The 27,526-nt window shown below is 44.8% G+C and overlaps 1 protein-coding gene across 2 annotated transcripts in view; it reads left to right on the top strand.

Annotated features, from left to right (window-relative positions):
* MAJIN (membrane anchored junction protein) overlaps positions 1 to 24,128 on the top strand; it is a 37,798-nt gene extending 13,670 nt beyond the window's left edge. For both annotated transcript variants that reach the window (XM_036391141.1, XM_036391142.1), the window contains exons 2-11: positions 8,696 to 8,822; positions 9,113 to 9,158; positions 10,447 to 10,522; positions 14,377 to 14,502; positions 15,818 to 15,849; positions 16,639 to 16,748; positions 19,810 to 19,864; positions 22,656 to 22,728; positions 22,834 to 22,978; positions 23,764 to 24,128. In XM_036391141.1, the coding sequence (XP_036247034.1) occupies positions 8,722 to 8,822; positions 9,113 to 9,158; positions 10,447 to 10,522; positions 14,377 to 14,502; positions 15,818 to 15,849; positions 16,639 to 16,748; positions 19,810 to 19,864; positions 22,656 to 22,728; positions 22,834 to 22,978; positions 23,764 to 23,809 (810 nt within the window). In that variant the 5' untranslated portion in view covers positions 8,696 to 8,721 and the 3' untranslated portion in view covers positions 23,810 to 24,128. The remainder of the gene's footprint in view (positions 1 to 8,695; positions 8,823 to 9,112; positions 9,159 to 10,446; positions 10,523 to 14,376; positions 14,503 to 15,817; positions 15,850 to 16,638; positions 16,749 to 19,809; positions 19,865 to 22,655; positions 22,729 to 22,833; positions 22,979 to 23,763) is intronic.
* The last annotated feature ends 3,398 nt before the right edge of the window (positions 24,129 to 27,526 follow it).

Here is a 27,526-nt window from a genome sequence, read left to right as displayed (position 1 = left end):
ATGTGCATATTAATGAAACGCCAGACAGTGAAGCAGTGGACATTTGTGGAGTTTAGTACAATGTTGCTGCATTGGTGCCAGTTTTCTCAGTGTATCAGTAGCATTTCTAGCTATATGTATGCTGTCCTGAGTCTGTCTAGCATTTGATGCAGTTTCCTTACTGTCATTTTAATAACATCCTTTGGATTAAAGGATGATACAATCTGTATATTTTGAAAATCCCAGCTAGGAAACCCTATCCCAGAGTAGTCATCAGTCCCCTTTTCTTTTGCCCAGTTTGTAATTTTCAGACTTGCTGCAAATTTCTGCTAATGTCAATAAGACTACTGGCATTTTTTATACCACTTAACAGGGTTGCTGTAATCATCTGCTTTCCTTTTTTAATTCTGCTTCATACTGTATCTGACCTAATTGCCTTGTTTTTTCATCTGCATTTTCTGTGGTTTGCTAAAAACTGGTTGGCATACACTGCCAACTCGCATCTTTTGTGTTGGGATTTCAAGGGTTTTGATAGACTCCTTTCTGGGACTGCCATACACTGGACTTGCGCATTCATAATGACTTCATCTTCCATAGGTCATTTCAGTATCTAAAACTCTTGAAATGTAGGCAGTAGACCAGAAAGTACCAAATTCCCTGCAAGCTCTATCTTCCCAAAGGACCATTAAAAAAGAATGCTTTTCTCCTCTGACCAATCTGCCAATATTTGGATGGAGAATTTGAGACCTTAAGTGAAGCTGTTAGAAAGCATCTCATCCCAGGCAGTATCTCAAGTGTTCCTTATATATTCACTCTTTTGGATTCTAATTCTATTCAGAGTATATTCAAGATTTTTTTTCACTAAAGCAAATAAATGATGCCTCTTTTCTTACAAAATGTGAAGTGTGTCCCAAGGATGGATCCCTACTAAGGGTTATACACATATAAAGGTTAATTAAAAGAATGGTGGCTTGCCCCTGCAGTTACATTTGTAAATTAGTTGATTTTCCAAAGCTAAATATTCCAGGCCATTGAAGACAAAAGAAAGTCTGTTTTTTGCAAGAGTTACTCCTAGAAGGATTTGTGTTGAGACCATTTTGGTTCCCCAAGATTCCATGGTGTCACTGTGCTCTCCTGTTGTTCATGAGCCTGTGCTATGTCACAGTGGACACCAAGTTCTGCCTGCCAGAGCAAAATCCAAATAGCACCTGGCTTCAAGGAGGCCCCACTGTGTTTGCACTTGACACTTGATTCCCAGAGCTTGCATTATGTCACAGTGGTCTCCTGGGTGCCATGATACCCTCCTGTGTCACAATGAACACTTGCTTCCATCAGATTCCATTGTGACACAGTGGCCTCCCAGGTGCTGTGAGACCTTAATGTGCAATAATAGAGCCTTGTTTCTACTAAGCCTGGCAATGTCCCAGTAGCATATGTGGCCCATGAGGCCTGTCTTGGTCAAACTACAGCCTTGGATCCATGAGATTCCATTGTGCCACAGTAGTCTGCTGAGTTCTATGAGGCTGTGGTTTGTCGCAATGAACACTGAGTTTCACATTCCCTGGCAGTACACAAGTGGCACCTGTATTCCATGAAGCCCCACATTCTTCAAAATTGAAACTTTTTTCCCCAAGATATTTTGCATCACAATGGTCTCCTGGGTTCCATGAGGACCTGCTGCAAAAGACTTCACTTGCATACATGAGATTCCACTGTCCAACAATGTTCTCCTGTGTTCCATTAGGCCCAGCTGAGTCACAATGGAGGCTTGCACAAGCCTTGGAAACGTCCCATTGGCACCTGGGTTCCATCAGGCAGTGTTGACAACTTACTCTTTTTTCCATGAGATTTCATTGCCTCACAATGGTTACCTTGGTTCCATGATGGCCTCTGTGTCACAAGAGAGCCTTGGTGTCTTTGAGATTCCCTTGCGTCACAATATTCCTGTGTCCTCCTGTGTTCCATCAGGCCTGGCTGTGTCATAATGGACATTTGGTTCCATGCACAGTTGCAATGTCCCAGTGGTGCCTGTGTCCCATGAGGCCGTGCTGTGCTACAAGTGACAGTTTGTTCCATTATAATCCATGGAGCCACAATGGTCACTTTGGTTCTATGAGACCTCGCTGTTCTGAGAATTTACACTTGTTTCCTCAGGACTCCATAGCTCCACAATGTTCTCCTTAGTTCCATGAGGCCACACCATTTCACAACGGCCTCTTGCTTCCATAAGCCATGGCACAGGCCCAGTTGCCCCTGGGTTCTATGAGGCCATGCTGAGTTCACAATTGACACTTAGTTCCATCAGATTTCATTGTGTCACAAGGGTCCCCATGTTTCTGCAAGGCAACACTGTGTCACAATGGAGACTGGAGTCACAATAGACATTGAGTTCTGCTTGCCCAGTAGCACCTGGCTTCAAGGAGGCCCTGTTGACACTTGGTTCCCAGAGATTGCACTGCACAGCAGGGGTCTCCTGGATACCATGAGGCCCACCTGTGTCACAATGGACACTTGCTTCCATCAAACTACTTTGTGACACAGTGGCCTCCTAGGTCCCATGAGGCTTGCTGGGCAATCATGGAGCCTTGCTTCTACTAGGCCTGTCAAGGTCCCAAAGTAACCTGTGTCTAATGAGGCCCATCTTGCCCAAAGTAGAGCCTTGGATCTATGACATTCCACTGCATCACAAAATTTTCTTTAGTTTCATGAGAGCCTGATGTGTTTATATTGATGCTTGGTTCACCATGATCCCATGGTGTCACTGTGCTCTCCTGTTGTTCATGAGCCTATGCTATGTCACAGTGGACACCGAGTTCCATCTGCCCTGCCAATATCCAAATAGCATCTGGCTTCAAGGAGACCCTGTTGTGTTTGCAGTTGACTCTTGATTCCCAGAGCTTGCATTGTGTCACAGTGGTCTCCTGGGTGCCATGATGCCCTCCTGTGTCACAATGGACACTTGCTTCCATCAGATTCCATTGCGACGCAGTGGCCTCCCAGGTACCATAAGGCCTTGCTACGCAGTAGTGGAGCCTTATTTCTACTAGGCCTGGCAATGTTCCAGAGGCACCTTGGTCATTGTAGAGCTTTGGACCCATGAGATTCCATTGCGTCACAGTGGTCAGCTGAGTTCTATGAGGCTGCGCTGTGTCACAATGGACACTGAGTTCCACATGCCCTGGCATTATCCAAATGGCACCTGTGTTCCATGAGGAGCTGCGTTGTTCAAAATTGAAACTTTTTTCCCCAAGACTCCTTGCATTACAGTGCCTGGGTTCCATGAGGCCCCGGTGTATAAGTGCTGACACTTGCATCCATGAGATTCCATTGTGTAACAATGTTCTATTGTGTTCCATTAGGCCCAGCTGTTTCACAATGGACACTTGCTTGGATGAGCCTTTGAAATGTTGAATCGCCCCAAACTAGGCCAAGAGATATTTCTGAGACAAAGTCCAAGAAACAGGTCTTTGCTTTATTCAGTGTGCTGGGTGCACAGGGATCAATCCTCCTAGCATCGCGGCACCCAAGGTACACAGCAGATTACAATACGTGTTTATACTTCATGCATATTTATTTTTTTCCTTAGAAAAGTTGTGGTTATACAAACTATTTCTTAGAACTCATCGTTATCATTAGCATATGCAAAACACAGGCGCAGTGCATCCAGGTCTCACTGAGGAAGGCTCTGCGTCTTCCTTGGTGGTCCACTGATGAAAGCTGGATATCTTTATCGCCGTGCCCATTTCACCTTTCTCCTCTAGGCATGATCAGTCTCTTGTTAGCTGTTTCAGCAATTTTCTCACTGGTTTTAGCAAGCTTTGTACTTCATTGTTCGAAGTTTTGTTCCCCATTTTTTGCCCAGTTTCATCCTGTGTCTAGCTTGTGACTAGGATTTGCCAGGTTCTATATTGGCTGCAATGTATCTTATTCTTGCCTAAGTATGCCTAGGCACAGTGCTTTTAAACCTTTCAACATCCTATTGGTACCTGGCTTCCATGTGGCCTTGCTGTGTTGACAATTTACACTTTGTTCCATGAGATTCCATTGCCTAACAGTCTCCTTGGTTCCATGAGGCCCCTCTGTGTCACAGTGGAGCCTTGGTGTCTTGAGATTCCATTGCATCACAATTGTCTCCTGCATTTTGTTAAACCTGGCTGTGCTATAATGGACACTTGCTTCCATGAGCAGTGCCATGGAGTCACAATGGTCACTTAGGTTCCATGAAGCCCGAGATTTTGGCAATTGACACTTGTTTCCATGGGATTCCATTGTCCCACAATGTTCTCCTAGGTTCTATGAGGCCCTGCTGTGTCACAATGGCCCCTTGCTTCCATGAGCCATGGTCCAGTCCCAGTTGCCCCTGAATTCCATGAGGCCATGCTGTGTTCACAATTGACACTTGGTTCCATCAGATTCCATTCCAGTGGTCTCCATGTTTCCATCTCGCTGTGCTGTGTCACAATGGACACTGGATTCTACAAGAGCTGGCAATGTCCCAGTGGCACCTGTTGTCCTACGAGCCCCTACTTTGTCCAAGTAGATGCTTGGATCCATGAGATTTCAGGTTGTCATAATGGTCTGCTGAGCCATGAGGCTGTGTTGTGTCACAATGTACATTGAGTTCCTTGTGCTGATGGCTAGGTGACAAGATAATGCTTGAGCTATGCAAAGGCTGTAGCTATGCAGAAAGTGTAGTTACTTTGGAACAGGGTATGTGAAATCAGCAAATTTAGCAGAACAAGCTAACTGCAAAAGCTAACCAATGGCTCTTTGAGCAGACAATCTTATACAGCTTGCACAGAAAACAGAGGTGAAAAATTCAAACCCCCGGAAGACTTACGAGCCTTCATCCAAAGCGACCACCAGGAGCCTGACGATCACCTCATGCAGAATCTGCGCGTGTGCTATAAGGGCTTACATAATCATATAATTAGAAAATACATTGCGATATGAAGGTTAGAAAAGTATCATATACACATTATGTAAAAAAGTATAAAATGCAGTACTGTGCAAAGAATGGACAAGTGAGTTTGTGGTGGAGCTATCCCCCTCCTGGCATTGATTAAACAAATACCTGCTCCGTAGGCCCTATACTATGGACTACTGTTTTCTTGCCTAATTTTCAGGCATCAGTTTATGACACCGTGGCAGGATGGGACTATGCCTAGCTGCAAGATCCATTAGTGTTGAGGACTCCCTTGGTGTGCCCCAAGGATTTCTTGGAGGGATGCCTGAGGGTGCTGTTTTACTATAAAGCCAGCTTAGAGCCTCCCATTTGCTATTGAAGAGCAGCTCAAACAGGACATAGCCCTTCTTGCTGAGATGCACCCAGAAGGGTGGGCTCAGCGTGTCTTTAGAGAAGGTTAGAGTAGTTAGTGAAGCTGTGTTTTCCACTGCATTATCTGCTTGCTTGAACATTGGTAGTTACCAATTTCCTGCTTGTGTATGAAATCAATGCATCAATTTACTTCCTGACTCCCTAAGCTTATTTTGCTTTTTTTTAAACCAAAAGACAGTGAAAATAAATTCAAAATTCTTCTGCAGCTGCTGAATTATTCTCTACATCATGTCTTTACCAATGCTGAGGGAGACCATCATGCCACTGCTTATAGGAAGTGGACTTCACCTCACCGACTGAACAGCAAGGGATGCTGTATCAGTCCCTGGATCTTAACTGTCGCAGACATCTTTTCATTAAAAATCCCTTCCTTAGGATTTTTCCTCCTGAGAAGCTGGGAGGCCTCGGGAACCAAATGTAAACAATGCTTATCTGCTGCTGTGGAATGCAACAGGTGGATCTTTGATTGGCCCATCTTGGATGTTTATAAATAATGGCCAGTCACAGCCCAGCTGGCTCAGACAGAGAGTCTGAGACAGCTGCCTTTGTTATCATTCTTTCCTTTTCTATTCTTAGCTAGCCTTCTGATGAAAACTTTTCTTCTATTCTTTTAGTATAGTTTTAATGTAATAAATATAATAAAATAATAAATCAAGCCTTCTGAAACATGGAGTCAAATCCTCGTCTCTTCCCTCATCGTGGGACCCCTGTGAACACCGTCACAGAGAGTGACCCCGAGTGACTGGAGAAGATTCATCACTTGGTGAGACCCTGGAGGAGCACTGCTACACTGGGTAAACCCCGAGGGTGTGGCATTGATGGTCACCTCACAAGTGACCACAGAAGTGGATTCTAGCCAGGAGCTGAAGAACTGAAGATCCTGAATTTGGACACAGTTCACAGCCAAGGCTGACCACAAAGAGAACCTTTTGAAAAGCCTGCAGAGAAGATGTCCGGAAAGCTCAGCAGCATCAAGCAGCCTGCCAGAGCCTGGTGGACACTGTCACAAGGTACTGTTACCGTTTCCCTTCCTGATGATGCTGCCCTTCGCAGACTCTGGCTGCACATGTGGGAGAGGGTGCCTATGGAGGCGGAGGTTCCTTTAGCTCCCTCAGAGAAGACACTTATTGGCCTCTGGCAAAAATGGGGTCATGAGGACAGAGTTCCTATGGTGAAGAGACATTTCCATGAGTTTTTCTGGTCGACAAAGTTCCACAGGTTTTTCACGAATGTGCTCTATGCCCTCGATTCGTACATATGGGAATGCATGGAATTCATTATTATGGCTTGGTGCCAGGATTTTGGATTCCCTCTGATCTATCCGTCATTCAAAACGCTTTTCCCAGTTTTGAAACGGAAAGCAGCTTCGTTTCAGTGGATTGCCGATTGCAGGGGGCAGGCTCCGCTCCTGGGAGAAGACCCTTGGGAGGAAGACGACCTGCTGCTTCCCAGCCCCCCTGAATCACAGCGGGGGGCCAAGGTTTTGCCCGCAGCCGAAGGAAAGTTTTTTCCGTGCCTTTGGAGCATGCTCAGATGGAGCCACTTTTCCTCCCCCATCGTTGCTCTCAGGGGGGATCTGAGTGGGCTGCGCCGCCCTGGCCAGCGCCGCGGGCCCTGTCCCGCCCAGCCCCGTGGTCGGCACCAGTCCCCGTGGCGCCGCCTCCTGGGCCCGCGGGGCCGCCCCAATCCGCCCTGCCGCTGCGGCCGCCTCTCCGGGCGGCCCCGCCCATGGCTCCGATTGTTTCGGCAGCTGTGCCTGCATGGCCGATCCCGGAGCCACGGGCAGAAGCTGCTGCCGGTCCTGTACCCACTCCCTTTGCATCACAGCCGGCAGTTGCATTCGCAATACTGCCGGCGGCACTGGCGGGGGCTGGCGGGTGCAGCACAGCTGCCTGCTTTCAAACTCAGCGTTTTTCGCGGGCTGGTTTCCCCTTGGGGGTTGTGATCCCTGCCGTCCCTCGCGCCCCCAGCGGCAAGGGGGAGGTGGCTCCCGGGAGTTCTGCCTCTGTTCCCCAGCCCGGAGGGTGTGGGAGTGGTACCGGGAAGCAGAAAGGACGAACACCTTTTGCTTTTGCATTTGCATTGCAGAGGCAGGGGAAACAGCGGAAAGCGACCATCACTCGCTTGCTGTGGGGAAGAAACGTCCCCAGACCCGAGATGAAGGTTCTCGGGACAGCTTTTCTTCCCCCACTGCCGGTATGGTTCAGTGGTTCAGGGGGATCAGGAAGCGTTTGGTCACTTTGTCTGCCATTGCACTGGCAGCATGGTGCTGGGTTGTGAGAACACAGAGCCCGCCTCATGGGCCGGGACTGGGCCATTTGGCTCAGTTCCCTGGGCCAGGGCCACCGCCCGGCCTCCTGTTGGGTTTGGGGGCTTTGCTTCCCCTGTCAGGACCTGAGCCACCATTCTGTGGGCTGGGTCTGGGGTTCCTGATCTTTCCAAGAGGGCCAGGGTCCCCAAGGGCCTCTCAGGCCTCTCTGCTGCTGCTGCTCTTTCCGGAAAAAAAAAAATTAAAACAGTTGAAAGAGCTAATAGCCGCTCAAAAGCACTGAAGAGCCAAGAATTAGCTTCAGCCCAAGTGGTTCAATAAAGGGCTGTGGCCAAGACATTCCAGAAATTTTCTCAAAATTGTTTGATGACTGTCAATAGATCTTTGATAATTGTTGTTGGATTTTCTTTAGCAGTTCTTTGTTTCAGGATTCTGCAAGCCCGTTTCAGGACCAAAAGGGACTTTTAGAGATGTCAAAGAGGAATATCTTCAGTCCATGGACTTTCTCCTGAGACTCAGCTGTGTGGACTTGGAGCAATGAACTTTCTTTGCATTGTTTTTGCATTTTCTTATATTGTAAGATTGTTTTCGTGATATGATAGAATTTTATGTTCTACAGGTGAAGAATTTCCCTGATCATTCCACATCAGCACTTGATTGAGGTTTTGATTGGGAGTGGAGAGCAATGAGTTCTTGTGGGCCGGACTCTCGGGGGTAGCCAGGATCCACGGCTTCCTTTGCATCTGGTGCCGGTCGCAGGCCCCACAGGGCTCCGCAGAGGAGTCTGGGGTGGGGGGGGTGTCCGAAAAGGAGGTTTGCCATCCCCGTAGCATGAGTCCCGTAAAGCTTCAGGGACCTCGGCAGAGGCAGTTGCAGGGCAGTGCAGCTGAAGACGAGGTGACTTGTGTGCTCCAGGCCTGTCCTCGGATCCTGCTCAAAAACACAGCGCTATTGACACGGGACACTCAGATCAGTCTTTTGCTCACTGGTAGGAGAGTTCTCTCTGCAAATGTCCCCTGGAAGAAAAACTGCATATAATCTTTCCATATGACAGAAAGAGATGTGGTGACGGGTTCAGGAATTAACCTTTGACTCTCCTGCTTTCCTAGTCTGGCATTCAGGGAGAGAGAGAGAGATGTCGTTGAAACCATTCACCTATCCATTGCCTGAAACAAGATTTCTTCATGCTGGAAGGCATGTGTACAAATTTAAAATCCGGTATGGCAACTTCAACAGGTATGTGTGTTATAGCCAAGAAGTCAGTCTGCTGTTTGTTGGCTGCACGTGGCAGTGAGTTAATACAAGACCTTAAAAAACAAAACACAAGTGGATAGAAAGTTCACACGGAACAATCCTTGTGAATAAGGGATGTTTTTTAAGAGTAATAGGTTAGGAATTAATCTGCCCACTAAGTATTTTTTCCTGTTCAGTGGGAATTATGTTTTGTTTCTGTTTAAACTGTTACTTGAAATGTAGCTTCACTGCATTTTGACTGGGATGGTTCCAATTCTCTCTTTGTTTCACAGCTCTCCCAATCTCAGTCTCACTGAAAGCGCTGCCAAGGAGTCAGAGGTAGGAGCTGAGGCAGGTCCATAGGACTTCAGATGGGTGTTAGGCTAAACAAATTATATGCTTGTTACAGGACTGAGAACATTTTGTCAAATGCAGCATTTCAAGTGTGAGCAATGGGGAACTTAGGGGGAACTTCCCTGGAGAGTCTGAGTGTAAAAAACAAACAAACAAACAAAAAAAAACCCCACAAATGAAAAATATTCCTCAACAGGGAAAATTTAGTGTAGAAGAGTCATGCTTTTGTTTGAAATATTCCAAAGAAGCTACTGACTGTTAAAATTGGACAAAGGGAAACTCCTCTTTCTTGAGCTAGTCACACCCAATTCCTGTCTGATTCCTCTTCAGAGTCATTTTTGCAGGAGCTCTTTCCCTGCAAGATTTCAGTCTCAACTGAAACTTTCTCAAAGTCGAAACTTTCAAGTTGTCAGACTTGATTTAGCTGTTAATCCCTCTTGGTTTTTCAGGAGCTGTGGCAGTACTGGTGACCTGGCTCAATGGAGGCTAATCTAATGCTAAATTGCATGTGCTTTCCTTGCAACTTTTGAACCAGTGGGTGTTCTTTTAATGATGCCATTGCTTTGTGTCCAAGCACAAACTGATGGTCACAATGGATGAGTTGTGTTGTTGTCATCTTCTTCCTGAGATGGAAGAAGGCCCCTGCCATTACTAAGAAATTGAAACAAATATACTGCCTGCTTAAAAATGCTTCTTCCTATTACCTAATTTCTAAAAAACTTCAAAGTACAGTAATAGCATTGAAGATGCTATTACTGAAGAAAATGTGCTTATTTTAATTGATATGAAGAACTACAACTTTTTTTCACTTTTGAAAATGTTGAAAGGTATTACTAGAAAACGTTTTGTGTTTGTAGAGGAGTTTGTTGGGGCTTAACTGCATTTGCCTTATAACTGATTTGGGTCAATATTCAGAGAAAGAGGGGTAGGTAAATGCTGTGTGTGTTTTGCTGGAAAAATTAAATGACACTCCTTAAATTTAAAAGCACACCCCCATTTTCCATAGTAATTCTTCTATGTTAATTCAAGATTAAGGTACTCATTCACCTAAATGTCTATGAGTCTGTCAGTGCAGTGCACTCTAAAATGGCGAGAGGGAGTGGGGAGAAGAAGGGGAGGAGGAAAAGCAGAATATATAGAATCTGGTCTTCCATGATTCATGCAAACTGTAAAGTAATGTTAATTTTTCCCCAAGTCTTGAAAGTATACTTGACAGTGGAATTGTCACTATGTTTTTAATATTTTTCCTTTGTTTATTTTTTGGCCTCTCCAGGAAGTGATTAGAGTAATCCTTGGAAATCTTGATGATTTACATCCATTTTCTACAGACCACTTCACCGTCTTTCCATGTATCCTTTCTTTCCTACTCATAAAAGAAAAGATTCAATGACTTGTATCTTTTGGGCATTGCATAAGTCAACATTTATGTGTAGGAGTGTGTAGTGCTTTAGCTGGAGTAGTACTACTTCAATCTTTGCAGTTTGACATTGGCTGAAGGTATTGTGAACACCTCAGGTGTTGCGAACACTTCAGGTGTTGCCTTCACCAGAGAACTGATGTGACGAGAGTGTTTTGCAGTGTTTTCATCCAAACAGCCTTGTGTTCCAAATTAGCTTTAGCCAGAGCAAACAAAGGTAAACATAAAGTGCCAGGAAGCCCATCTCATGTGCTCAGAAGCACAGCCGGTGCATTGTTCCCAAAGGTTTGTGGAACATAAAACACTCCTTACAGGCCCAGCAATGCTGGCTCATGAGCAGGGAAACTCACGTGTTTGTCCTTGTTAGGTCCCTCAAGGTTAAACCACCATGAGCCTTTGGGGATGGAAGATGGGAGCAAGTGTGAGTCTGCACTCATGTCTCCACAGAGATGGCTGAGAAAAGCAAAAAGTACCTCACAGAGTGAGCTTTACAAGAAGCAGTAGTTGAGCTAAGATAATTGGAAGAACAGAAAAGCTTTTAAACACACAAAGCCTGCAGGATTGTCATCCAGTTATCCTGGTTCCCTCTTCAGTCCTTGAAGCCTAGAAACAATTGTGAAGCAAATGTATCGGCACAGTATTCCCTTTACTGCACTCATGCCTCTCACTCCTGTGGGACCAGTCAGCAGATCTTTTCTGTTTTCCCTAAAGTTTGCAGAGGCATTGAGCTGCTGTCAGTCTGGCCTGCTGTCCACAGACAGTGCTGTAAAAGCTGTGCGCAGTTGCACAGCATAGTCATATAGAAGCACAGGTTTTGAGGAGTATAGTTTCCCAGGATTTCACTTTTGATACAGAAGTGCTGAGGCATTTGAGATTGGATTATTCTAGCTAGTGGCTGTACTACAGGCTCCTCCTCTTTCTAGGTGTTCTATTATCAGAATACATAAGTGGCCTTCATTTTTTTTCTTCTGGCTTGTGCAACTGGACAGAATTTAGTAGTTGCTGCTACATATTCTGCAGATTTTTAATTTAAAGTGACAATAACTTGATAAAAGAGATGGTAACTGTTAATATTTCTCTTGTAGTTGCTGTTGTGTATTGGGTTGAGAAGTTAATATCCCAAGACTTCTGTTGAAAAGTAATTCAGTTAAATATTAGCGTTTTCCAGTCCTAAAGGCGTGTCCATTTTTGGATCAGATCTGGCATCACTTCCTGTGATTCTGAGTGCCCTGGAGTAATGAAAACCTCTGAGGCATTCCCCTCCCGCCTCCTAATAGCAGGCATAATGGAATGAGAAATCCTTTTTCTCTGTCTGAAGCAGGTACATACGACAGCAACTTACTCATGTTAGAGTCAAGAAGATAAGGTAGCCAAGAGCATCATTATACAGAAGACACCCAATCCAACCAACTTTATTAGTTTGCTCTAAAGCTCAACCAGTTCTGTCTGTGTATTGAAGAGTTACAAACTTCTATTTCTAGAACTTGTAAGTCCATCCACATGCTCAGCCAGCACTGGGCCTGGAAGAGAACTGTGAGCTCAGAGGCCTGGCATGAGGGGTTGTCTTACAGTTGGTGTGTTGGGCTCCTCTCTGTAGAGTGACAGTGTCTTTGTTAATCACCAATGATGAGTCCCTCAAGCTAAAAATCAGGCAGTTTCAGTCCTGAAAGGAACTGATTGTATCAATGTTTCATTGTCTTCTGTCCCCAAGACGTTAGTTTCTGCTAGCAAATGAGGACTAACAGTATTCATTTCACCTGTTTCTCCCTGAGATCTGAGGTGTGTGAGGAGACTTATGTCCAGCATGCTTTGACCTTCCAAGCAGAAGCTCCTGCATGTCAGAACTGCACTCACATGAAGGAATGGCTGTTATATCAATTGTCTTTTTTCCCCTATTTTGAACTGTGAAGTAAATTTAATGATGCTGTGTCATGGTTTGGTGCTGGCGCAATGCCAGTGCCCCCATGAAAATATATTCTCCCTGGTGTCTGCTGTGAGATGTGACCAGGAATACAGCAAAGCAGGCTCCAACTTAGGAATAAAGAAAAAAAACTTTATTAACCTACAACTATATATAAAAAGAAACACACACAGAACTCAGAATGAAAACCCTCTAAAAACATTCCTCCTCCTGCCACCAAATTTCCAATACATCACAGTAGTACAAAACCTTGGATTCTCAATTCAGTTACCACCCGTCAGGTCCCCAACTCTCAGTCCATCACCACCCTTTAGATAATCAATTCTCAGTTCATCATGGAGAGAGGAGTGCCTCTTGTACCATAGGCTTCCCCTGGAAACACAGTTGAGACCTCTTGTGTTTCCATGTCACACGTGGCACTGGCTGGAGATCATTTGCCATCATGACATGCTCTCACCACTGCGCATGGACCAGAGCTGCTTCTAGGGTTCCCCTTTTAAGGATGCTTTGCCCAATTCCAAAAAAAGCACAGTCTCTCACTTTCGGGACACCTGTCCCCCCCCAAATTTCACCCCCTGGGGCTGAGGGGGTCTCGCGAACAGAGATCTTCCCTGAAGATGGAGGACACCACCACCCTCCTCACCTGTTGTCTCTGTTCACGCACTCCTTCATATAACATCACTGCACTGTCTTGGCTCCAAGCCATTGCCTCCTGCTAAATGCAGTCTCTGTGTCACAGGAAAAATGATTCTGTCCATGGCTATACAAGAAAAGTCCAGCCAAAGGCCACTCCATCATCTCCTCCCACCACCTAGGATTCTTCTCAACTTCTCTTGGACATCTTTCACTTGCACAAACTTGCATCACATTGGTCCATTTTCTCTTATCCCATCTCTATCTCTCTTCTCATTCAACTCCAGGAGGATTAGCATTTGTAAGGTTTCCATCACCCAAGAAAAGGGTTAAAAATCTCAGGCTCTGCATGTCCAGAACTCCCACAGCTGCCCTGCCGAGCACCTTCTCGCCGCATTCCCCCCCCCCCCCCCCTCAGCTGGCCGTGCTATCAAATTTCAAGGTGGCACAGGCACCAGCTGTCTCTCTCTCCCTCTCTCCTGGGGGGGGGGTGGCTGCCCGATGCCTCTCAGTGCTCCTCCACGCTTCCATCCTGCAGGGGCCTTCACCTCCCCTCTCTGTCCAAGGCCCGGCCTACCTCACCCGGCCGCATGGCTTCCTCTCCTCCGCCCAGCCCGCAGCCAGGCAGGGCAACTCTGACCTCTTTCACTGACCGGAACCCAAGAGAGCTTCCCCCTGGGAGTTCTCTGCTTTTAACCCCCGTGTTCTCAGAGGCATATCCATGTCCTCAGTGCCCACACCAGGTGCCAATATTCAAATCTGAGCACCTATTGGTCTGACCACAGCATCCCGAAAAATTCACTTCCTTTTCAAACCAGGACATGCTGCTTCTATGAATACAAATTCTTTTTAATTTTTAAATAAAATTTTAAAATAATTCCTTTTTAATTAGGAAGACTGTTGAAGGGGTTTTTTTTTAATTTATAGGTTTGGAAGGGCCTGGCTACGTTTTTTTTCAGGAGGGTGTTCGTACTGAAGGCAAGCACAGTTAAGGGAACAGAACACTATTAATACAGGTGACTGATGGGGCAGTGTGGATAAATAAAAATGGATAAGTGTTTCCTGTAGTGTGTTACTAGTGCAGTTTCACAAGTTCATAGAACAGGTTGTATTAGCTCCCTTGTGCACATATACAGTGTGCTGTGACTTCTGAAGCTTTAGAAGACATTTTCAGGACTCATGTTCCTTTGAAATGTTAATGTTGTGTTTTTGAGTCTTACCATTCTTCTCAGATTTGAGTAAATGGGAGCAAGTATCAAAAATGAAATTCAAACATGAGAATGTCCATCTCATGCCTTATCCCTACATTTGTACGTTGTATCTAGAATTGAATTCATTTCAGCGATATATATCTTGTGGTAAGTCACTGTGATTATGTTTGGGTAATTTCTGTAAACATCTATGATCCATGTCTTGCTTTTCTCTTTTCCTTTGTCACTATATCTGAATCAGAGAGAGCAAAACTGCATGTGGGATGCTGTACCATGAGTTTGAAATAGTGCTTAAGAGTGTGTTCCTTACTGTCTCATATTGCTTGTCTAAAATTCCCTGAATTCCCCTTTGTCTTCCAACCACTGATGACTCTTTAGCTGGTATTTTTGTGAAGCTATGCCCAGTGGCTCCCAACCTTCCTTTTTTTATGTCAGTCAGTGGGCTGGAGCCAGCACATAAATGTATATGGGACACATGTTTTCCTTCCTTGTGCACGACTACATTTGTTGACATAGAAAATCACACTCTTTGTTGCTATGTTCTTAAAGAAATAATGGATTTTTATTTAAAAAATAATGATAGTAATCATGTTAATAATATCTTTTATACAATTAGCAAACATTTTCACCTCAACAGGGTCTCAATTTCCAGGTTTTCTATGAATTCTCTGAACAACCTCAAGCAACAGCTAAGGACTCTGTGGGACTCTACATTAAAACTCCCCTGATGTGAAAACTGAGTATTCATATTGTTTCCTGTTGTGATTATCAGGCTCTGGAAAAACTTACTGTTTTTCTTTAATGACTGCCTAGCAGATAATGGGATCTTTATAAGATGGCCAACTTTCTTAGTCTCGCCTATTTGCATTTCCTATCAAACAAACCATGTCTGGATGTAAAGACTTCTAACCATGGAGAGTTCACTCACTTCCCTGCACACCTGCTACAGTATTTAATTGCCTTATCCAGATAGTTGTACAGCATTGCTATTCTAAAATTAGGAACAGTATAAGGCACTGTTACTTTCAGACTTGATGTCTTACATTTCTCTTGGTGGGGATTTTTCTTCAGGGAAATATGTGTGAATCCCATACATCCTACAGCTGGCCAGTATTCTCTAGAGGCTGTGATCCAGATATCCTTGCATCTTCCATCTGGTGCCCAAAGCACAGCGAGATGCTAACTGTTTTTCAGGCCCTTCTCTTCTGAAGATACCTTTGACTTCTTTAAGACAAGCAATTGTCCCATCCCAGTGATATCTGGTGTTCATAGCCAGGAATTCTGGTTCAGAAAGAGCTGTATTTGAACGTTTTCTATTTCAGTGTATCATATGCAGGTCGAGACTGTTTCACAGTAGTTTATCTTGCTCCTGGAAGAGAAATTGCAGTGCAAAAATATACTTTTCAGTTGGTTAAAGAAAGTTGAGTCCAAATATTCACCAAGTTTTATACCTCTGTTGCAGGTAAAGAAGTAAACAAGGGCAGTGGTGAGCTTGTAAGTTGTGCATTTGGTTTTATTTTGTTGTTTAATTTATGTTCTAAGTATTCTTGAGAAACAGAATCTATGCCTTTAGGCAATGCTAGAGTTCTCCTACCACTAGGAGTTAGTCAGGCAGTGTAAAGTGGCACCGAATTCTCACATAGAACCAAGGGGAGAGACGTTCTTCTGACAGTTCAGTTGAGCTTGGAAAGCAGTCCTGTATCAGGACCTAAGAGCCTGCTGCCTTCAGTTCCATGGATTTTCTGCAAGCCTGACTGAGTGAGCTGTCCAGTGTTTCCATCACTGGAAGAATCTGCGAGGTTGATATTTCTGAGTAATTAAGTAGTTCCCTAGGTACTGTGTCATAAACAGCAAAGTTATGCTTATTTGAGAAGTTTCTGTGTAATGAGAGTTCAGGATAGGATTATTTTCAATATAGGTAAGTGTCTGAAGTGAATTAATGAAGAATAATTCAAATCCAAATTCCCCCAAGGAAGTGTCCAAATTCCCCTAAGGAATTTTTTCTGTCTCTGCATTCCTGCTATTTACATTCATTGGCAGTCCTCTGAAAATGGAGAAAATAGGATGTCCTAGAAAGAAATACTTTATTTAAAACTATTGAGCATAATTCTCTGGCTGACCTCCCAGTGCTTGTTTTAGTCTTGAATCCTTTTTGTTTTGTTTTCAGAGTATAAGCAGGAACAATTTTTGCAAACTATGAATGTACTTCAACTAGGAATTTTGTTCTAAAATAGAAAAGTCAAAATCAATTGTTACCAATACCAAACTTGCAATCCTTTGAAGGTCAGGAAAAGAAATGAAATGTCAGAAAGTACTGCAATGAAAGAAGCAGTGAAGAGGAGAAGAGTGGAAGTCAGAGATGATACCTCATGCCCACAGTCTTGTATGGACAGGTAAGTTGAACTCCAGAAGAGTCTCCCAGGACACATATTAATATTCTTAATGTCTCTTGTACCTTCTTCATGCTTCATTTCTGTGCAATCCTTTGCCCCATTTTCCTTCTTCCTTTTCTTCCATGGTTAACAGAATCTAAGCATCATTGCTCATATTGGGAAAAAAGTGGTCCCGTACTTTCCAAGTTCCCATACTATTGACTAGAGCTCTGCCTGTTTAACTTCTCTGTGTTCACATCACCTTTTGAGTCACAGTGAGGCGATAGCTCAGCAGCCAGACAGAGCAGTGCACTGGCTTGCACACCTGAGTCTAGGACAGCAAGGAAAGAACTGGAAGCAGTTTTCTACCTGCCTCCCAGCCTGCTCCATTGAGCCAGCTGATAAATGCTGCCCTCTTGGCTTGAGGCTGATGACAAGATGCCTTGGAACTTGCTCTTTTCCAAGTGCTTTAAAGTCTCATGCAATTGCATGCATTGTGTGAGTATTCTCACACAACTTCACCATATTTCTTCAGTAGCTAAACTTCTCATGGTTATTTCCAAGTAGATCTCTATGTCTGGATTTTACAGAATGGTTGAGGTTGGACAGGTCCTTTGATATCAAGGTTCAGACCCCTTCTGCTCAAGCAAGGTCACCCAAAGCAAGTTCCCTCAGGTCTTGAGTAGACTCTGAGGGTGGAACCACCACAGCTGTGAATAGCCACTTGCAGTGTATGACCACAATTCCAGTCAAAAAGCTTTTTCTTGTGTTCAAATTTAATTTCATATTTTGCAGTCTGTGCCATTTGCCTCTTGTCCTGCCAGAAGACAAGAGGGTTGAGGAGAGTCTGGCTCTCTGTTCTTCATTTCCTCCCATCAAGTGTACATTGGTAAGATCCCATCCAAGCCTTCTCCAGGCTAAACAGCCTCATCTCTTAAAGCTTCTCCACTTGAAAAAAAATTCCCCAATCCCATCATCATGTTTGCATGTGGCCCTTTGCTGTGAGTCCCACTTATGTACTGGGGTTTCCAGTCCATACTGGGGCAGAGGGGCCTCAGCAGCCTTGAGCAGAGGGGAGGGATCACTGCTTGAGGGCAGTGGTTTGGCAGAGCTCTGCCTATTCAGCTCAGGGTGAATCACTCAGCTCAGCTGAATCACTCTTCTGTGTGAGGGTACAGGGCTGGCTCTTGGCGAACCTTCTGCTTACTTCTTGACTACCTCTCAGATATCCAGTGTTACTTACAGGCTGGCAGACTTCTTTCTTCTTAGAGTGTATTTTTTTAAAAGAAGAAAATCTATACCTATGCTGAATCCTCACAAGTTTGTGGCAAACAGTCCTGGATCCATTAGTGCACACCTTTCTCCTCCCATGTACAGACTATATCTACCTTGGTGCCTTATATCCTAACCATTTCCCAAGCGTGTTTCATGTGGAGATATTAACAAAGTCTGAAGCCAGTTCTTTTCCTGCTCATGCAAATGTACTCCTTTAATCCCACCCCCATCCCCCTGGCCTGTTTCTACTCACAGTACAACTGTTGAATATGAGGGAGGAATGAGCCCAGGATTCAGAATTTTATTTCTTTTACCCAAAGACACAAGTTGTAGATTAATAAAATACAAGGTCAAAAAGGACTATTTCATGATCCAGTCTGGCAGTTCTCTCTAGGTCCTGAATCTTGCCACAGCAGTTATGATTAGAGCAATCCGTAATTTTTAAGTGTATGCTTGAATTCAAAATCAAATTGGTGAGCACTAGCTTCAAGCCTTCTGTCATTTTTTCCAGTTACACTGTTAGACTGAAGAGCTCATTCAGAGTGAGCATCTTCCCTGCCCCAGGAAGGAGTGTGTCTGCTGCAATGAGACCAGCTCTTTGTCTTCTCTTCTTTCTGGACAATCTCTTGCTCCTAAATTGTCTCGGGGGATTTGGATTTTCTTGGAGTGCTACTGAGTGTTGAGAAATCAGAATCTCCAAGTGGCACTCCCAGTGATTCTGATCACCTCAAGTGAAGCCAGGGTGGTTTTTCTGCACATGCATCCCTTCATACTTCCCCATATGGAGTTCCCTCTGCCATTTTAATGCCCCATGACCAAGTCTTGCAAGATCTTTCTGTGGTTCTTTACAACCTGCCCTTGTAACCTTGTAGGATTCACAAGCTTTCTCAGCTATCTGCTCATCCCCCTTTTCATGTAATGCTTTTTCTCTTTAACTGCTTGTTTGTCATCGTAGAATGTAAGAGCCTAAATGAGAGACGTGGGACTCCAGGGGGCTCTCCAAAATGCAGTTTATTCCATCCAAGATGTTACAGCAGTCCAGGGTGGTGGGTGACAGAGCCTGTGCCTACAGCTGTCAGCTCCAGCTGCAGGCAGGCCTGGAGACCCTCTAGTTTTGATTACTATGCATTATATACTTTTCTTTGCTTAGCATCTTAATGCAGTAGAACCAATCTATACCTTAACTATTATCTATAGCCTATCATAACTACTATAATTACCATATTCATGTTACTGTTCTCCAATCACTAAAAGTTAGTACATTACAGTTTAAGCTAGAAGTTGTTTTTCAGTTTTCGTGCAGTGGAAAATTCTGAGACCTTTTTTCTACTTGCAAGACTTGTTTTCTGCTTTGCTGACTTGTTTGCCTGCGCTCTTTCTGCTTGGTAAAAACATCTTCATGTTTGAGGTGGGTTTATCCTTTGCTCTAAGTCACAAGAACCCCTTCTGACTAACATACCTTTTGCCTTCTTGGTTATCCAGTAAGACTGGCTCAGCAATTCTTTTCTTCTATATCAAAACTTGCTTCCATCTCTATTCCTTCATCAGACTCTACATTAAAAAATCTTTCTGCCAAGCATACATATCTGTGAGACTTTCTTGTCAAACTTTCATCCTTCCCAACAGTAGAAAAGCAGAATGAGTGCATATTTTCATTTTTAAGGAAGACTTTGAAACATGAGTACAAATATAGATTAAGGGTATATATCTCGTTGAGTAGAGTCTACTAAAGTCCTGGTTTCTAGTGAAGTACTTGGAGTGGCTGCTTCCTTTTTTGTAAACTCAGTTTTTACTTACTTTTCTTTAGAACTGGAGCTGACTGTGTTCACCACATGAGTAAAGCAGAGCAAGGATTTGAAAAGGTAAGCTACAGAATATTCAGGAAGAAACAACATCACCTATTTAGTCCTGGACCCTTACAGTGGCAAGCATAAAAATGCCTGCAGGTAATTTGTCCCCTTTTTCCCTGCATCACCCTCATCATTTTTGACTCCTCACGAGACTTAGCAAAAGGATGAGTTATATTTTTTTTGAGATTACGCAAACTTTTCTGATTGTCAAGCTACAAGCTCAGGCGTAAGCTCAGCCTCTGAGAGGTGAGCCTGAGGGATGCCGTGCCTTTTCTCCAGGACTCCAGTCCTCTGTCATCTCACATGCCCCTTTATGGAGAACTCCACAAAGGGCCAACAGTGAGTGCTGGCATCTTGTCACTGGCTTTGCTGTGACCATGTGCCACTCCCCACCAGTGTCCCTCTCTCTGCTGATGGCTGTGCAGGCATCACCCTGTTCCTGAAACAGTGCCATGCCTTTTCTCACTATGTCACCAGAAGGCAGATTCATGACAGGATTGTTCCAGAGGGATTGGCTGTTGCTCTGTGTTCTCCAAAGACCTTGTTAGGAGGAGAAGATTCTTTTTCTTCTAGCCCACAGGCTCCAAGCCTGCTCAGATAGAGCTGCTCTTAGTCACACCCTAACACCTGTGTCCTCCTAGATGTTGCACATCCTCCCAAATGCACTTCATATATTTTCTGGATACCCATTCTAAATTTAATTCAAATCCCTACTACACTATCACCTTTCTTGCTTTTTCCCCCTCTCTAGCTTTTTGGAAGAGAGTTTTTTCCAAGGAGGCAAACACATTTCTCTTGGGTTTCTCACAAAAGAAGCCCAAAACATTATTTTAGAACAGGGTTTTTTGACAGGTTTGTTGGATTTGCAGGATAGGAAGAAGACTGCCTAATAACTCATTGGGAGCATTCAGTAAAGAATAACTTACCTAAAAAAAGCAGATTTATTTGTCTGTAAATTTGTATCCCTTTTTTCCCCCCCCCTCCTTATCTTTGCAGTATAAGTGACAGGTCTCTGCACATGCCCTCTTTGGCTTCTTTCCTCAGGTACTCCAAATACTGTTGGTGAGATAAGGATAATTTTCTGAAAGATGCTTTTTTTGTTCTCCACTTTGCTATAATCAGTGTCTCCAGAATTCCTCTGTTGTTTATACAATTTTCAAGACATTAGAGTCCTTGAATGCTGGAGCTCCAGGTTAGCAGCTTGGACTCTGAGAAACAGTATGACAGTTGGCAGACGTTACTCTAAGCTCTTCTCGTGTTAACTAATGTGGGAGGGCATCTCATAAGCACTTTCCAGGTAAACTGGAACTGTGATAAAAAATAACTCAGTAAATACCAACTCAGGTGAAAAGAACCTTCTCTGGAACAGCTGCTTGTGACATCATGACTTGTCCTCGAAATTGCACTAGTTAAGGCGCTGTTAAACTGAGAGGGTTGTCTGGACACAGACTGTTCTGTTGATGAACACTAGATCAGGTGTCACAAGTACTGTGTGAAATCATGGGCAGAAGTCCTCTTATTGAGTCCTAACATGCATTTTTAGAAGATGAAAGCCAAATATTTCTGTGACATGCTTTCCATTTGGGTTTTGTTTGGTTTTTTTCTTTTAATTCAGGATGAGAAGAAAGATTAGGTTTAGGATAAAAACATGTCAGTAGCTCCTGTACTTTGTTGGAGTTTTTCTGGTTGTTCTTCCAAGGCTTTTTCTCAGTTTATCAACAGTGTGTGGCTTTGGTTTCAAATCCACCTGGTATTTCATAATGCTTCTCAAAAAGGGAAGAGTTTCATTAAACAGGAAGGAAATCTGTCTATGTAGTATGTGTGTTATCGACTTAGGGATGTTGGATTTGGAATAAGGAGCAAAGAAGTTCCACAGGTACATGACTGTTCAATAGACTGCATTTTCAGCTGTCATCCAAATGTGTCCCAGGCCTGTGATGGTGACATCTGGTCAGGATGAATGTGGTGAAACCTGCATGTCTTTTCACTTACACAGTGCACCAGCAAGAGTCAAATAAAGAAAGAGACTCAGCCTGTCACTCCAGAGAATTTTCCTAACTTAGTTAATGCTCTCAGACTAAACTGCAAAGATCTCAGGCCATCAGAGGCTTGGAATTTTGTGTTAACCTGAGCTTAGATGTGGCATTTGGGGACATGGTTTAGTGATGGCCTTGGCAGTGCTGGGTTAGCAGCTGGACTCAATCTTAAAAGGCTTTTCAAACCGAAATGGTTCTGAGATTAGTGCAAGGGAAACACCATTAGGACCTGTCATTGTTTTAGGGTTTACTCTCTTTTAGAAGCTTACCTGCTGATTTTGCTGTGTTTCTATATGCTTATTTCGTTTTGTGTCGTACTTTGTGTTGTTGATTACCTTCCTAATGGGTATTCCTGGCTCACCTCTTGCTTCTGGAACTTTTCATTTTTGACCCTTCTGTCCTGGGACTTTGTCCTAGAAGGATGAATTTCCAGGGCCCTGCACTGTCCAGGGGCTGTCGTTTCCCACAGCTCTTCTGTTCATGTTTTTTGAAATCTCTGCCTATTCCATAGCTACTATTAGTTCACTATATGGTATGCTAAAATCTTCTAAATAAATTACAGCTTTATGTTATGTCCTGATGAAGGAGGTGTAAAAAAACCTTGGTGAAGAAAGTCCTCATCATAACAGAAAAAAATCCCCAAATGAAGCCACACAACAAAGACTTAGACCTTGCTTTTTAATACTTTTAGGAAGCAAGCTAACAAAAATCTCTGTACAATATAATTTAGCATTATGTAACAGTTCTTGGGTTCCATTTCCTTTTAGAATTCCTCCAAAGCAAATGAACTTGAATTCAGCCCAGCATCCCTTACTAAAGACTGTGACCAACTGAGTTTCTGTGAGTAAGGAATGCCTGGTTTCCACTGAGTTTCATTTCCCTGGATACACAGGGAGTGTGTAGAGAGCGAGGTTGTGGTTTTGTTCTTGCTGCTGTTTCTTACAGGGGGGCCTGTGGAATTTGCCCTTGAACAAAACAGAGCAGTCAGTCAGGCCGAGGGTGCAGTGCAGCTGCTGCAGCAAGTGGACCAAACAGGAAAGAAAGGAAGCATGAAGTCAGAAGGAAGAGGTCTCTCACAGTTCTGGAGAAGGTACTAATCCTACACTGATGAGCAGCGGCAGCCTGGCTCTGTCCAAGGATGTGTTAAAGGCTGATTCTGGCAGTGCCAGGTTGGTCTCCATAATTTTGAAGGACGGAGACATTTTTCTGTGTTTAAACCAAAGTCTCCCAAGGCAAAAAAAAGGGATGTCATTTTATCTCATGCTAATGGGCAGCATTACCACTAAATGTTCCTCTTCTGAGCTGTCTTTGGGAAAAACTCCTGATGAGAGAGGGTGACTGAATCTCCATCACAGCCATTATACAAAGTGGCTTTTCTCAGCTGAGAAGTGCCACCTAAAAGGGTCTTCCTGGATGGATAGTCAGCCCCATGAAGCTGCATGTGACCTTTATTTGGCCATTGAACAAATCTGGACTTTGCCTTCCCAAAGGCACCATTTTAAATGGAAATCAGTGTCACTGTTCAGACACCTGCTGGCTGGCCAAAGGAGTTCTCTCATGCTGCTGAGGCTGGATCCTGTGAGTGCTATCCATCACTGCACAGAACCAGGTGGATATTGGCAGCTGCTGTTTTTTGTTATTTTTTTCAAAAATAAAACTCCTTGTTAATTGTAATGTGTGCCATTCCTTTAATGACTGAGGCCAGACCATTAGTGCACAAGTTATTCAATATTTCCTCTGTTTTTTTTCAGTTTCCCTCTGTATTGTTTTGTACTAGCATTGTGTCCTTCTGCACAGAAATCAGCTTTTTTCCCAATATTTTCAGAGAAGTATTTTAAGTCTAATGTGCTCTTCTTGTTGTTACTTTTTCCCCAGCATCATCTTTTCGCCACTACAACATCTTTTTGGTGGAAAAAACTGACCTGGAAGTACTAGTTGTTGTGGAAAGGTAGATCTGTAGTATGAATATTGGGTTGCACTGTTTCTTCTGTAAGCATTGTCAACCTTTCTTCAAGCATTGCTTATCTCAGCTATTAAATGCTTTAAATTAAATTCTACTTTGCTAATGTTCTCAAAGTAACATTCTGAAGATGTTGGGTTAGAACAACATGTTGGGGTTTTTTTCACATCTTAGAGGTTTTGGAATAGAGCAAGAAACTTTAAGATTTTGATGCTTAAGTGTCATAAATTGTGAATTTCACATTATGTGGTGTTCTAATAAAACAAGCATCAATTTGGAACTGTGTGTTATTTTAATCAGACTTACCCATGTAGAAGATACTCTTTCCCTCAAAGAAGCAGCAGAGGTTTCTAGTATTAGATGGACATCAGTACTATGCTTCACAGCTTTAAAAAGGTCAAAATTAAACATTTTGCATTAGATATTGCCACTACACTACACTTTGGGTAATTACTTATGCATTCAAAATGTAATGGGATGAGGTTGGAATTGAAGATTTTGGACGTACCAAGCCACACTCAGGCAGCTTTTTGTTGCCATGCTTATGCTTTTTAAATTATCTATCATTCTTGAACGACCCCCTGAGCTGGGCTATAGGTGACTCTGCTTGGGCAAGGGCTTGGGCCCAGTGGTCTCCAGAGCTTCCTGCCATCCTTGGCCACAGTGTGATATGAGGAAGTGTTTCCTGAGAGAGCTTCTTTCCTTTGTTAAACCGTCTGTGTCTTGACCCATGAGTGTTTTCTCATGCCTTTGTGACTCTCTCTCTCCTGTCCCCCTGAGGGAGTGGGAGTGGGCAGCAGGATGGGAGGGTCACCTGCCAGCCAGGGCCACCCCCTCCCACCCCTGAAGGGACTGCAGTCTGCAGAGAAGCCAGGTGGGAGCACAGGCAAAGCAAGAGCCTACACTGTACACAGAACCTGTACCCTGAACGTTGGTAATGGCATCAAGTGTGACTTGCAGCTGTAATGAGCAGGAGGAGAGAAGTCTGAGGAAAAACTGAGCCTGGGAAAGGGCAGGAAGGAAGATTGGCCCACTTCAAATAAGCATGTGTCCTGGGTAACCCAAGATGTTATTGTAGTCCATATCTATCTGTGCCCAAACTTATTACTGTCTCTTTAAGATCCAGTGCCATGGATGGAAGTTGACATGAAAGGCGCAAAGACCCCTTTTCAAAGTCAGGGGTCTCTCAGGCAGACCCCTCTTGCCTTGTTATCTTTGCTCAAGGCAGAATCTTTGGGGCTTTGCTTTTTCTACCTCCCTTTTGTTCCTCTCTTGCATCTTGGCCTGCCTCAAGGCAAATTCCAGGAGTGCCTATCAGCAGCACTGTACCATACTGAACAGTGGCCCTGCTCCAGTCTAAGTTGCCCAGAGCTTGCCAGCAGTACCCAGCCGAGGCAAAAAGGCACCAAGTCACCCAGCCCAGCTGCTTTGCTTTGCCTGGCTTTGCCTTGCAGTTCTCTGCCCCAGTGTGGCAAAGTCTCTCCATGATTTCTAGCTGTTTGCTAAGTATCACCTGTGGAATGTGCCAGCCGCCTTTGCTGTTGGAGAGATAAGCAGGGAGGAAGGCTGACTGCATTTTCCCTTTGTCTCCCTAAACATGGTTGCCTGTGGCAGATGCCATCTTGAAAGGGGGGAGTACCCCTCTGTTTTGGGTTTGTCTTTGTTTCTGTGGAGTCTGTGAGATTTAACAATTTTGTATCTAGTGATTATTTCCACCAGTAAGGAGAAATGAAATATGAGTAGATATAAGAAGATTGTGTACACTGGACCTCATCTTGGGGTACAGGGGGCTGCATGTTATTTGAGTTTTGTCACATGCACCTGCACAGGACAGAAGGCTGTGAATGGCCTCTCAGCTGCTCAGCAAGAAGTGACCAGCAGTCATCTCAGGGGAAGCCATGGGGACAAGTGATCACCTCACAGGACTGCAGAGACAAAAGCCCCCTTGTCTCTTCCCTCCCTGGCTGCCCTATGGCTGCACTTTGCCGTCCTGACAGCCAAACAGTCTCCTCTAGGTCTAGGACTAGTGGGAGGGATGTGGACCTTGTGGTGGCATAGCTGGACATCCCCTGCGTCATGCTGCTGGGGAAGCTGGTGTCATTTCTGGGCTTACCAGACCACCACAGCATCCCTACTTCTCTCTGGGACAGCTCCATGGAAGGGAAGGGGTTTGGTGTCCTTTTGTCCCCATATCTGACTCAGTGTCATGGGGTGCTGGAGCTCATCCTGCAGCATCCCCATATGGGCCTTCCCCATGTCCCTACAGCTGGAGACACCAAAAATGGTGACATGGAGCAGTGACACCTGATCCCAGTTGTGCTTGGAAGGGTCACATACCAACATGGATACCTCTGCTGTGTTTGGTTGTTATCAGGACACCCCACCTCAGACTTCCCCTTGGCTGTGGCTTTAGCTCTGCCTTCACCCTCAACATGGGCACCCCTAGGAAAGGGAGAGAGAAACTGCAGGTGAGGGAGGAGCAGTGGATATGGGATCGTGGGGAGAGGCTGGCTCTGGTCATCCCATTGTCCCTCTAGCACTGGATACTGCTGCCAATTTGGACAGAGCAGGGGCATGGCTCCCACCATTTTTGTTCCCATGCACAGGGGGCTCTTGGGGAGGGGGACTGGATTCCTTACCAAAGCTGGTGGGAAGGAAAGAGGAGTTGCCAGGCTGCAGCTGATCCTCAGACCCTCCCCTGTCGGGGCATTCAGGGCAGACTTCAGGCTCCCCTACACTGTGAGGTGCAGGGGAACAAAGAGGCAGCTCCCAGATCCCATGGCATTGGATAGAGCTCTGTGGAAATGGGGAAGCTGCATATCCACTGCAACTCCCTGGAATGGGCTTGATGATGGGGTCCCATCCCAGCTTGAAGATCCTGTCACTGCCACTGCCCCAGGAGTCTGATGACTGTCAGTGGGAAACAGTCCTTTCCAGGCCCTGCAGCCTATCTCTCCCCTTGGTGACCACCACACTATAGCTGCTCCACTCCCTTCACTTCTTGCACCCCAAGAAGAGCTCCTGGAGAACTGCCTCCTCAGCCACCCCTGACCCCACAGCTGTGATCCAGGCTGGAAGTGCTCATCGCCTCAACTCTGGGAAGTCCTTTCCCCAGGATGAGACCAGCAGTGCTGAGGGGTCAAGGGATATTACCATCAACTTTTCTCCTTCACTCTCTTATCCCTCAGAGCTTTCCAAGGCCATGGCCCAGCTCTCCTGCAGGTTTGCCACATCACTGGCTTATATACCTGTGGCCCATCAGAGTGGCCTGGGTGTGGGATGGTTAGGAGGTGACAAAGAGGCATGGGACCAGTGCACAGCCTTGGGGCAAAGAGAGCTCAGGCATGAGGCCCTGGGGTCAGAATAAGGCTTGCCTGCCCTGTGAGAAAAACAGCCATGTTGTGAACCCACCTGGCAGTGCAGAGCAGGTGGCAATGTCTGTTCTATGCAGGGCCAGATATGCCAGACATAAGTAAAGGATATTCCTATCAGGGCAATGGATGCAGCACATGGCCAAGAGACACATTGACCTGAAAGGGGGGTAGAACAGAGGACTCAGTTCACCCACATCACCCTGATTGTCAGGGTGCTGCTGCAGCCATGAGGGACTGCTCCTGCATGTAATAGAACAACCTTGCTCACAATCAAATTCTCCCAGCACTCACAGCCATACTCAGG

This window comes from Molothrus ater, chromosome 11 (genome assembly GCF_012460135.2).
Source record: "Molothrus ater isolate BHLD 08-10-18 breed brown headed cowbird chromosome 11, BPBGC_Mater_1.1, whole genome shotgun sequence".
Taxonomy (NCBI): domain Eukaryota; kingdom Metazoa; phylum Chordata; class Aves; order Passeriformes; family Icteridae; genus Molothrus; species Molothrus ater.
The sequence above is the reverse complement of the archived record's forward strand: the minus strand, read 5'-3'. Positions and strand labels throughout refer to the sequence as shown.